The sequence below is a fragment of the Serinus canaria genome, chromosome W, assembly GCF_022539315.1.
Source record: "Serinus canaria isolate serCan28SL12 chromosome W, serCan2020, whole genome shotgun sequence".
In the NCBI taxonomy this organism is placed as follows: Eukaryota; Metazoa; Chordata; class Aves; order Passeriformes; family Fringillidae; genus Serinus; species Serinus canaria.
This window is the reverse complement of record NC_066342.1, coordinates 9,144,639-9,157,261: the sequence shown is the minus strand read 5'-3', so window position 1 is coordinate 9,157,261 and position 12,623 is coordinate 9,144,639. Positions and strand designations below refer to the sequence as shown.

Sequence of the window (12,623 nt, the reverse complement as noted above, 5' to 3'; positions counted from 1 at the left end):
AGTTTTCCTCTGAAGGTGTGGTAGTGGTGTAGATGGGCCTGGTCTTCCCCTTGGAATCCAGTGGAGAAGACAGCTACTCCTCCGGGAATCCAGTGGGAAAAGGCTGCTCTGGTATCCCAAAATTTCTGATTATATCTAGGAAGGAATGCTTGGCTCCTCCCCCTGGGTGGAGCATCTCACAATGGGATGCTGTAATTTTATCAGTCATGCAGTGGCACTCAATGGCCCATTAACAGCAGATCTCTCCCTGGAGGGAGGATTGGTTTGTGGAAGAGATAAAGTAAACTGCCCAATTAACAGAAGATAACTGCCCTACCTCTGACAGATGGCAAATAGAATACACACATTATCTTTCAATCCAGGACATAGATGAAAGTTTTTTGAAATCTGTAAGTATTAAACTTTTGCTTGCTGTTACAAAATCCATAATGTTAGATCCCTTAATAGAGTTGATATTTGAAAATATTAATTCCACTTAATCTGTTTGATACAGAAGATGTACATAGCCCCTTTGAACTGGCTAAGCCCTGAATTTATAGCTTTCTTAAGTCTGAAGCTTCCTGGTGATGTTGTTTTTCCTTTTCTTTATACAGGGTTTGATTGCCGATGTGGAAACTTATTTTGTGGACTTCACCGTTATTCTGACAAGCATAACTGTCCATATGATTACAAAGCAGAAGCTGCAGCAAAAATCAGGAAAGAGAATCCAGTTGTGGTGGCTGAAAAAATCCAGAGAATATAAACTAGTCTATTTGTGAAAAGACTGACTTTTGTTTTATTTTAATATGCCCTATGAAAGCATTAAAGAGCAGATGCATGGCCATTTTCCTTTGTTCTCCAAAGTTTTAATTTTAGCCTTGTCTGTCTTAATGTTTTTTTACAATGATTGGGTGTTTGTTGCAGGCCGAATTGGATAGATACAGTCCTTGAAAATGTATATGCTCTCCTCAGAATATGATTGCATGGCTAGAACCTGCACAGGAATACACATGCACAGAAGACAGGCTCTGGTCCACATGTGCTAAAGAGATGTTTACTTAATGTTTGCCACAGATCTGCCTTTTGAGATGTTCAAGGTGTTTATGACTAACCAAAGACTGTGCCCGTTTGGGAGAAGGATATGTCAGAAAGGCTGATGGTCTACTTCCATCCATTTGAAATCTTATTTTATTTTTAGTTTCCATGTTCCATTGTATTACAGCAGAATATAAGACATGTAGAGGGCTCTACCATCCAGTAAGATGAGTGTTGGTGCCATATTTAATAAAAAGTAATTTAGCATTTGCAATGAGAAAAATGGGAAAGAGTCAGATATGTATGAGAAGAAAACTATTTTAGAACAGATAACAACTTTAGAATAATGAAAATTATAATAATTTCCCAAAGGAAATTTCCTGTTAGAAACTTAAGAACTGTTCTGCAACAGTTGTCTGCTTTTCCTTGCGTAGCTAATAATATTGTGTAGCACAATATTGTGCTAAGATTGACTTAGAAAACAAAAACTATGGGTGGTGTTTTTAGACATGCCACAGCAACTCTATCAAGTGACACATGCATCTATGTAAGTTGCAGAAGTATTTGAGCAGTTCATTATTCATGTGCTTCTTAAATTCAGCACATTCTGGGTTCAAAAGATTATTAGGAGCTTTTTTCAGTTAAAAAAAAAAAAGTTTTAAATGTAACAATTGTTGTGTATGGGAATCATACTCAACATTACTCCTGTAGACTTAAGTGGGAGCTGGAACCACTCTTGGAAGGTTGCTTTATAATTTTTAATTGTATTTGGGTGTAGGACTGCAGTGTTCTTGGGTGTATTGCATGGGCTCCATTATCTACAGCTTTGTATAATAACTAGAAAGGACAGTATAGTTCACTGATGCTTGTCTGGTAAAATAATTTCTGTGTTATAATGGAAAGGGGTTTTGTGATGTATGAAACTTGTGGTGGTTTTTTATATAATCAAGTATAGTGTGGACTAGTGTTGTAATGCCTCTTCATGTATATGTACACAAGATGCTACTTATGATTTTTATTGCAGTGTTCAATCTTAGTTTTTTAGTTCACTATTAAAAAATCAAGCTTTTGCTTTAATTTTTTTCTTTCAATTTAGTTATCAGATATGCAAGCATGTACAGATAGTTCATACTTAGGTATTGCACATAATCACTCTATCCAGCATCTATGCTCTGCAGTATTATGTAAATAATAAAAATCATGTACAGAAGGAAATACTTTTTGTGATAGTTCATTGGTTTTAGTTATTGCTGTAACTTAAAAGTGGCCCTGTGGCAGTTGGGATACAAAACTAATGCTATAGATTTTTTTTTTTCTTAAACCATTCTAACCTCCTTATTTCTTATTTTGACATACTGACTTCTTTAAGATTACTTGTTGAGGTCAGAAAAGCATGAACAGCTGGAATACAGGTAACTACTTGATGACCAGATAAAGATGTCAGCAAACAACAATGTACTTAAAAGGGAATGAAGAAAATATTAGTAGCAAACTTGAAAAGTTTCTGTTCTGTTGTGGGTTTTGGGTTGTTTTTTTCTCCTTTTGTCTACAGAAGTTATTTCTGGTGGATCTGTTCTAATACAGCCAGTGTACTGACTGCATTGTTTTGTTAAAATCTTCATCAGAAGGCCTGGGCAGAGCTGTCAGAGTCTGCATCCAAATATGAATGTTATATATGCCATACATACACAAGGAAAAAAAAAGTACAGAGCACACAGCACATGTTGACTTGAAAGAAGCTATCTTTGCTGGTGATTAATACATAATAATGACTGCCACTATATATGGTTCTGCTAAGGATGCAAGGGCATGTTCTGGGCCTTCATGTGCTAGGATGAATTTTATTTTTTTAAATTGTGGAGCTGTTTTAAATCATCAAAGTTATGTTTTTTCTACCTTTCTGTATTAAAGTCAAATCAACTCAACTGCATCATAAAAAGCTTGTTAAGTTTGGGGATTGTTTTTTTTTTGTTTGCTTGTTTTGTGAATGCACCTTGGAACTGTATATTTGGGGAGAATGTATCCAGATTTGTGATATTGTTAGGGTGAGAGCATTTTAGAAAGGATAACCATACTGATACTAGTACTTAGTTATTCTGATGGTCCCTCTTGCATTCATTTGCTTTTTTAATCTGCACAAAGGCTTGTTTAACTTAACTCAATAGATCTGAGGAGGAAGGTATGGAACAAGAAATCTCTCATTGTTCTATAAAATCATTAACTGTATCATGTGTAAATTGTTGGCAGGTGGGATAGGAGCCTGTATTCAAAACTAAGCTTTATTCTGTTAATAAATCATAGAGGGTCTATAATAATTCAGGAACATTAATTCCATTGAGGCTCATTGAACTTTCAAAGAGGGGGAAGGTTGGTAAGTAAGAGTGGGTACTGAAAAGTCTGATAAATGGATCTTTAAATTTTAGTGCAAACAGTGTGGTACATATCCCTTGGCAAAAAGAATATGAATATAGGTGCAGAACACTTTGGATTATTGTTATTTGGTCCTTAAATCTAAAGTGATAAATGCTTATGACAAGGTTATCCACCTAGTTGATCAAGGGAAGCCAGTTGATAAGAGAAATTATGCATTACTACATCCTATGAAAAAACAGCCTTGGAAAGTCCTGAGAAATGCAGACTGAGCTCTGGAGGCATAGATAAGATAAAAGCAACCTTGCTAATTGCTAGAAACAAACTGTGCATGTTCAGAACCAGAGGTCAACCAGAGAACACCACAATTTGGGGAACAGACCACCAGAGACCCCGAAAGAGACCCCCAAGAACCAAATAAGGACTTTTGATAAGGATGGGAATATGCAAAACAGGACAATGAATATATGTCAAGCAAGTGTGGATACCTGAAAAATATGTAAACAATATGTATAATAAAAAGCCTTACTTGCCTGTCTCGGGTTACACAAGATTAGAGGAAAAATTCCTCATGTCCAGCATGCTGTAATAAAGAATGCCTGCTTTCTAATACTCAAAACTGTGTTAGTTTCTATCTGGCTGATTTCGGTATCAGAATTGGCACCCCAGATGGGACAATCTGACTGATTTCCCCTGGATCCTGGGATCTCTGGATCTTCATGCCAGCACTGGAACTTTCTTGAAGGAGACCACAGATCCCCAGTCCAGCCTGGGACACAGGTAAGATCCCACCTGTTAATAAGGCATTCTTTCTAGGAACCCTGCCCACATGAGATGTGCAGATTTTCCAGTGCTGTGGGTGGATTATTTGGTATTCCAGAATTTGGTATTTGATATTGTCATTATTGATTGATAATTGTTTTGTATTTGTGTAACTGTTTTGTATTGTATTGCAACATTTTGGGGTTGGTCCCCTGTCAGAGCGATGGTCGGAGGACAATCTAAAGGGGACATTCTAAGAAGTCCCCACTTGGTTGTATTTTGAGACACTGGGGGAAAAAAAGGGTGAGCCCCCTGGGGAAACAGCTACCAGGGAGAATTTGATGAAGTATTTTCATCAGTAGTGGCCATAATACAAAATAGATTCTGGAAAAAAATGGCTACACAACAGAACCTTGAAATAATGTTTTTTAAAATGAGAACAGAAATGGGCTGGAAATTTCATGAAAGAAGCCCAAATGTTTAAATGTAGAAACCCCCTTAAAAAAAACCCAAAAAACTAAAAAACCCCACAATCCCCATCCAAAAAACATCCTTCCACAAATGGGTGAGAACTGTTAAACATAATCCACCCCAGAGAAATGGACTATGGAGAACTGTCTTGCTTTGGGAATATGGAGAAATGTCTTGCAAGCAAAGGGGGGGGGAAGTGGCAGATTTAAACTCAGACCTTCTACAGAGAGAAAAAAAACCTGATTCCAATTCCTTTGTGTTATAGATAGGTAAAATGATGATTGGCTCTCGCAATTAGGGGATGAATATTTTGTGTAAGTTAAAAGAAGTTTTATTAAGGTATGGTTCTGTTATTGCAGTTTGTTGTTTAGATGTCCTCTGTTCTCCCCATAGTCCCCTTCCTCCCCTCTGTATTGTTGCCACCAGACAGCCTGGGTTGTCTGAGGCATGTTGAAGAAAGGCGTGTACATGTGCCTCTAGCATGGGGCAGTTGAGAATGGAGAAAGCTTGTTGCTAGGGGTGTGCGTCATGACAACACCTGACCTCCAATCAAGTTGCAAGAAAGTAGTCTCCACCAATGGACGGCAAAGAAGAGTTGACTGACAGACTTTGGGAGGGGCCAGGGTTGCCTAATGCAACCCCCAGGGGTATAAAAAGTGGATCAGCCATTTTGTAGATGAGTTTGTGGCAGATGGTCACAGACTGTATGCTGTCCTTTTTCCTTATTCAGTCCTTTGTTGTATTTGTTAAGGTTTAATAAACCTTTAAAATTTTAAAGTGAGCAGTCATTTCTCACACTTTGCAACACAGCAGGGAAAAGAAAACAAACCTTAAGTGCTGGTTGAACTTTGGGGCCCAGCTAGTACATTCCTGCATAATGGTTTTCTGATAAGAAAAGCCCCTCTGTTTATCTGGCTGTAGGAGCAGAAAGACAATCTTTGAAATTCATTGGAACCTCTAATTACTCCTAGGGAAGCTGAAAAACTAAACCTAAGTTTTAAAAATTGAAATTGTTTAACTGGCTTTTATGAAAAAGTATTACCTGTTACACTGCTAAAATCTGTTTTGATGTAATTAAAAATTTAGAAGAAAAGGCATTGTATTTTAGATGCATTCTGCTTACAGTTCTCCTGTTTGGCTGGTGAAAAACAAGAAACCAGACAGGAGCTGATGTTTAACAATTGATTATCAAAGGCTTAATGCTTACATGGGACATTTCACTGCAGCTATCGCAAATATTGCAAACCTCACTGCTACACTGCAGGCACCTGCAAACAAATGGATGGCAGTTTGGAATAGAAAAGACACAGTAGCTTTAAAGCAGCCATATAAACCTAGTCCTATACTGGATACCCGTGCATTTACCTCAGACTCTGCAGTTGACGATGTCTGATTCACTGATGCCTCAGCCAAACCCACTGATGGTAAATGGAAGTACAGGGCAGTTGCTCTTAATGCCAAAACAGGAGTGGAACTAGTAGAAGAAGGAATAGGAAGTGCGCAGGTGAGACAATTAAAAGCAGTGTTGCTGGCAGTAAAGGAGAAAGCAAGGATGGTGTATGTTGATTTTTATGCAGTCTGGGCTGGTGCCACACAGTGATTGTGTCAGTGGAAGTGTTAAATTGGCAAGTGAAGGGAAAGAGGTTTGGCAGAAAGAACATTGGAAATGGCTGTTGTTACAGGCTCAGTCCTGACAAATCCAGATAGGATGGGTCAAAGCTCATGTGAACCAGTCATTGTCAAATTACCCCAAATTGGGATTGTACCTATGACTCTAACAAACACTTGAGGACCATTAGCCTGGGTGGCTACTGACTCTAATGGCCATCAACAGAGAATCAGTTCCCGATGGATATTTCCCACATTCTGAACTACTCTTATCATTGTAGAAGTTGGTTTTTTTTAGCTTCTTTAATAACCTTGGATGTTCAAGTATATCCTCACCAGACAGAAAACAGTGTATATCCAGATATGAGACAAGGAGCTGTTCAAGCAGCAGTGGAAAGGACTTCTGATTACCTACATGGCTGTGGGAACTATGGGCAGAGACTCCTAAAAACCTCCTATGAGCGAATAAAGCCAGTTCCAGACACAGAGGAACCATACTGCACAGCACAGTAACTAATAAATCTGTTGTAGCTTAAGCTGCAAGAGAATCAGAAACTCTAAAAGTACAATCATTGTATAGTTTACCTTTTTATGTTTACCGGCCAATATTTTCAATACTGTGGCATGGCTGTTCACACCTGGATTTTTCAGCCATCCAAAAACCCCTTGCAACTAATGATTATAAAAGAAAGGAGAGCAATGTCATTTTTCCTAAGGGCCACTCTAATATAACACACACAGAACAAATACTACCTGACCCTTGGAAGAGAAATTCACACCTAAAGCTGATGCAAGCTGTGACACATAACTGCAGTAACTGTTGGATTTGTTCTCAGTTTCCTACTCATTCAGATGAAAGTGTTCAGATGATGGGAATTCCAACAGCAAACATATTTTCCAATGGTATTCCTCCCGCTGGAATGATGCTCCTTTTGGAAGGGAAGGCAGTCCAAACCTCCACAGACCAACAAATCCTGACAATAGATATAGTAGCTGTTGAAACCTCCTGTGTTCACAGATGCCTAAAGGGACCAGGGATGACTTCACACCAAAACATGGAATTACCAGAGTGCAACCAAGGAATAATGGTAGGAGATTATCCCAAGTGTCACTTATATTTGGATGTAACAGGAATAGGCATTTAAAATATTTATTGATGGCCTATTCCAGACAATATGGGATACTACTGGCTTTGTAGAAATCAAACTAGAAAAGCTCTACCCCCTAAATGGCAAGGAATATGCACCATTGGAAATGTAGTCCCAGAGATAGACATAATTGATAAATCAGAATTCCCCAGAGGACACCTATGATCTTTTATAACAAGATAAAAGCAATATTTGAATCCCTTGGTTGAGAGATCCTCTGGATTCCACAGAATTGTGAGAGGGCTCCTACCATGGTTAGGAGTGCCTGAATTAGAAAAGGCGATAGTGAATATATCTGGAGTATTCAAATAAATAGAAAATCTGACAAACAATGCAATCAATGCAACAAGAAGTTACCAGCCTCTCAAAGGTAGTCAAGCAAAACCGAAAGTCTTTGGATTTCCTTTTGGCTTCCAAAGGTGGGTTGTGCACAGTTATCAACACTAGCTGCTGTGTATACATAGATCAGACTGAGAATACAGACAGATTTGAAAGAAATTAGAATGAACACTGTAATCTTTCACAAAACAGAAAAAATCTAGGGGAAGATATATTTGGTTGGATAACATAATGGATTTCAAATTTAAATGTGATTGTAAGAAAACTGATTGGCATAATGATAACAGTTCTGACATTAATGCTTTGTGTATGGATTCTATTCCAAATCTGCAAAATAGGATGGAACAAGATGTGTAAATCTGACAATATACATTTTTTGTAAAAAGGTCTCAAAAGGATGGATGGTTACTCTAACTTAAATCTTTTCACATAGTGTTAGGAATCTTGATCAGCATTATTAGAGTACTAGATAATCTGAATAAGAGAAGTTTTCAATTATTTTGATGAATATTTGTATATGTTTTAGTTTTGCAGTATATTAATGAATTTTCTGCAAGCATTGCTTTGGAATGTTTGTGGGGTTTTTCTCTGGTTGCCACAGTGGGCAGAGAACATTCCTCCCTAAATTCAGCTTGGAAGCTGGCACAACATTTCATATAATTGTGGAATCAGATTTGTGAACCTCTTCAGAGCAAAGTATAAAATTACTATATTGAAGGAAGTGTATGTAGTAATGGGAAACAGTGTATGAAGCATGATTGTACAAAACAAGGAATGCTAAACTTCTGACGGCTCCTGGAGGAAGGGAGAAAGAACTGAAGGAAGAGAGAAAGAAAGAACCTTTGGGTTTGGGAACCAATGAAGGATTTGGTAAAATTGGGAAGGTATTTGGTCCAAATTTAGGACCCTGACTGGAGTAATATGCTGAGTAGGTAGGAACGATTTGATTTCATTTTACCTTTGATTCTCCCTGAGGCAACCAGACTACTGTTATTGTGTAGTAAAATTCCTCTATTTGTTAATACTGAACTTAACTAAAGAACTGTATTAAGAAGCATGATTGAAAGTGAAGGAAGTTGCTGACCAATCTGCTGAACTCCTCCAATCACTGCAACTGAAAAACAGGCTTCATGAACCCTTTTTCCTGGATCCTGGTTTACATCACATCATTCCTACAGTTTTAAGACTCAAGGAAAGGGAAAATCCTGGTCTACATAAGCTGGTAACATCATGGAAGGATGATTCATTTGGATTGTTCCCAACTACCATGGACACTTTGAATTTAATATTATACCCTGTTGTTATAATATTTCTAAAAAGAATTTTTAATTTTCTTGGTAATCATTGTATACATATAAAAGTGTAGTACCATAAATGACACCAACCTACCATTCCTAGGAAAGCTTGTATCTCTCTTATGGTGTGGGGCTCTGGGTGTCAACAGATGGCTTCTTTCTGTTATTTGCTGAGCTGTCAGTGTCCATGAAAGATCTCAAGCCCCAAAGGAACTACTGCTTCCTTGGTAATCTGTGCCTTGCCTTTGGAAACTTTGTACCCACTTAGTTCCAAAAAGTTTAACAAGCTTACAGTGAGTTGGATGCAGTCATCTCGTGTTTTAGCTGCAATCAAGATGTCATCAACATGTTCAAGAATAACTGCTCCTGGCTCTTGTCTCCTCCAGTCTTTCAATTCCTTTGCTAGCTGGTTTCCAAATATTGTTGGGCTATTCTTGAAACCCTCAGGTAGGACTGTCTAAGTAAGCTGGTTTTTTCTCCCTGTTTCAGGATTTTCCAACTCAAAAGCAAAGAGCTCTTGGCTGTTTTTATGCACAGGAATTCAGAAAAAGGCATCCTTCAGGTCTATGACAGTAAACCACCCTAATTCATCTGTCAGTGTGATCAAAAGGCTGTAGGGGTTTGCTACAACTGGGTGTATGTCCTCTGTAATTTTGTTAATTGCTCTTAAATCTTGCACTAATCAATAACTCTTACCATCAGCTGTCTTAAACGATGTATGTCTTACACCTAGACTTACACTGCACTAATAACCCATGTTGGGGGAATTTTTCAATTATAGATGCCAATCCCCTATGGCTTTTTAATTTCAAAGGGTATTGGTTTTGCCTTACCAATGTGACTCCTGGTTTGAGTGCAATACTCACTGGTCTTGCTTGTTTGGATCTTCCTGGAACATCACTGGCCCACACTATTGGGTTGACAGCATTTTCTGAATTTTAAAATGGGGTTTTCACCACATTTTTCCTGAATAAAAAGTGCAGCAACTTCAACAAATTTAGATTCAGGAATTATAACTCATACACCCTTTCCCTTTTTAAATTTAATTAAGTTTCTCCAGTAAATCCTTCCCCCACAATGGCTTAGGGGAGTTAGGCATATAAAGGAATTGATGAGTTACCCAGTGCTTCCCCAGTTTGAATTTTAAAGGTTGGAAGAAAGGCCATGTTTCACCCACCCCTGTTACCCCAGCATGTACAGTATCTTGGCTCAGTTTCTTCTCTAAAGTATTTAACACAGAATACACTGCTCCAGTATCTTTCACTGTCACAGACATGTTTTATGAAAAAACCTATCCTTAGGATTTTTTCTCCTGAGAAGCTGAGAGGCCTCAGGAACAAAATGTAAACAATAACTATCTGCTGCTGTGGAATGCAACAGGTGGATCTGTGATTGGTCTCTGTGGTTGTTTTAATTAATGGCCAATCCCAGTCCAGCTGTGTCTCTCTCTCTGGTCAAACACAGGATTTTGTTATTCATTCCATTCTCGGCTTTCCTTTGCTTGCAAGCCTTCTGATGAAATCCTTTCTTCTGTTCTTTTAGTATAGTTTTAATATAATATATATCATAAAATAATAAATCAAGCTTTCTGAAACATGGAGTCAACATTCTCATCTCTTCCCTCATCCTGGGACCCCTGTGAACCCCACCACATTTCACAAAATCAGTGTTGTCTTTCCCCAGCTTAGCTATAACCAAAGGCTCTGCTGGGGGAGAGGCCTTTGGTCGCCATCACTGAGTCCTGTCCCACAGTGAGTTGGGGGACTGGGAATTTCTTCAACATCAGCCAGTCATTTTTCCAATGTCCCTTTTTCTTGCAAAAGGCACTCTGATCTTTGTCCAGAAGGGAAGAAGTTCTCTTGGGTGACTTCTCCTGAATAACCTTTTCACTAGGTTGGTAACTAGCTTTGTCACTTGGGTCTTTGTCTCGATACACCCTCCAGGCTACCTCTAATAATCAACTCATGTCCTGAACCCTGTCTAATTTTTGCAGCTTTCTTCTTATATCATTTGTAACTTGACCTGCGAACAGGAGAGTTAGATGAGATTTCCCTTCAGTTGAATCAGGATCTAGGTTTGTATATTTGATTGTAGCTCATCTCAGCCTATTTAAAAAATCAGTGGCAGATCTATCTTGATTTTGCTTTATTTTGTAAAGCTTTAACCAATTTAGAGCTTTAGGGGCACCATGTCTTAACTCATACACTATGAAATTCTGGTATTGTTTTAGCCTTGCCATCTGTTCAGGCACGTTAGCGTCCCACCCTGAATCATCCAATAGGAAAACTCCCGTAACTGTGCCCTAAATAGATCTGAATTGTTAAAACTGAAAATCACGGACAAAGACTCTCTAACTAGTCAATGTTAGAAACTGATATGTTGTCTTAGTTTGGAATAGGAGGAAATTCAGGGAAGTGATGCAAAGCTTTTTGTGTAACTGACAGTTTGTGGAACTACTGAAAAGCTGAACATGCCTCTGTGAAACACACATGTTAAAGACAAAAAACCCCAGGAACTTTTTCTTTCTTTTCTGGTCAGGAATGAAGTAACACGTCTGGGCAGGCTCCATCCCGGGCCAGGCCCACCGGCCCTGCCGCAGCGCTGGGTTCCCCTTCCCCGAGCTGCCTGCCGGTTCCCCCTACCGACCTTGCTAACATCTAGCTGCTGTCTACAACTCTTCAGCCCAGGGCCCAGCCGTACCGGCTGTGCCCCGGGAGCAGCCCCGGTTCGGTGCCAAGATTTTACTCTCGCGAAAGTTGCCTGCAACCATCAGGCAGGGGGAAGGAGAAGGCCACCCGCCCCCATCCCCCCCCCCCCCCCCTCCCCCCCCCCCCCCCCAGCCCCTGCGACGATCCAGGCGTGCTGCTGCTGCGTTCTGGCCTGGCTGATTAGATAGCAGCCTCCCAGCCGCCTCTCCTAACTGCCATCTAGAGCACTCAGCTCGACCAGGGCTCAGGTGGCTATTTGAAGAGCTTATACGTGATGTTAACTCTTCCAGTGCTTCAATCCTCTCACGAGTGGAAGAAAAGAAGATGCAAGCATGTAAAAGAACAGCATGAAGACATTAAAGTCACTGAAGAAGAAGTTAAGTCCCAGATGGGAGGGGGGAGGAGGAGATGCCTTATTTTAGAACTGAAATCATCTTGTAAGCTATGGAGAAAGGACTCTTTTTCTAATGCATGAAACTATGGGGAGATGAAAGTGTTCAAATTAATATCAAGCAAAAGCCTCCATGCTGAGATAAGCAGATGTTGAAATAGCTGTGAACCCATGAGAAGTTTGAACAGAAACAGCAAGAAGAGTAGTCCTGTGCTTCTAGGAGAAGAAGAAGATTTCTGTTCCCAGACATGAAGATAATTTTAGAAATAGATAATGAGGACTTCTGCCTTTGAACAGCTCATCTTTAAAACAATACTCCATAAGTCAACATGGCCCATTGACAAGCTGTGGGAAGGCTTGTGGCTATAGAAAAAATTTCACAATGGCAGAGTTCCCTGGGCAGCTGCTATTCGTGATGAAATTGAGAGCCACAGGAAAACTGGTTTTTTCCTCTTGTGAAGAAGTCTCCATAACCTTAACATAACCTTAACTTCTCTCCCTCGGTGAACTGAAGAAA

General features: G+C 39.3%; 1 protein-coding gene across 3 annotated transcripts in view; it reads left to right on the top strand.

Moving 5' to 3' along the window:
* LOC103812267 (AN1-type zinc finger protein 5-like) overlaps positions 1-4,036 on the top strand; it is a 33,492-nt gene extending 29,456 nt beyond the window's left edge. For 2 of the 3 annotated variants that reach the window (XM_009085284.4, XM_018908738.3), the window contains exon 7: positions 594-4,035. In XM_009085284.4, coding sequence (XP_009083532.1) covers positions 594-742 — 149 coding nt within the window. In that variant the 3' untranslated portion in view covers positions 743-4,035. Of the gene's footprint in view, positions 1-593 lie in introns of all 3 variants that reach the window. The other variant, XM_030235183.2, reaches the window with a different exon arrangement.
* The last annotated feature ends 8,587 nt before the right edge of the window (positions 4,037-12,623 follow it).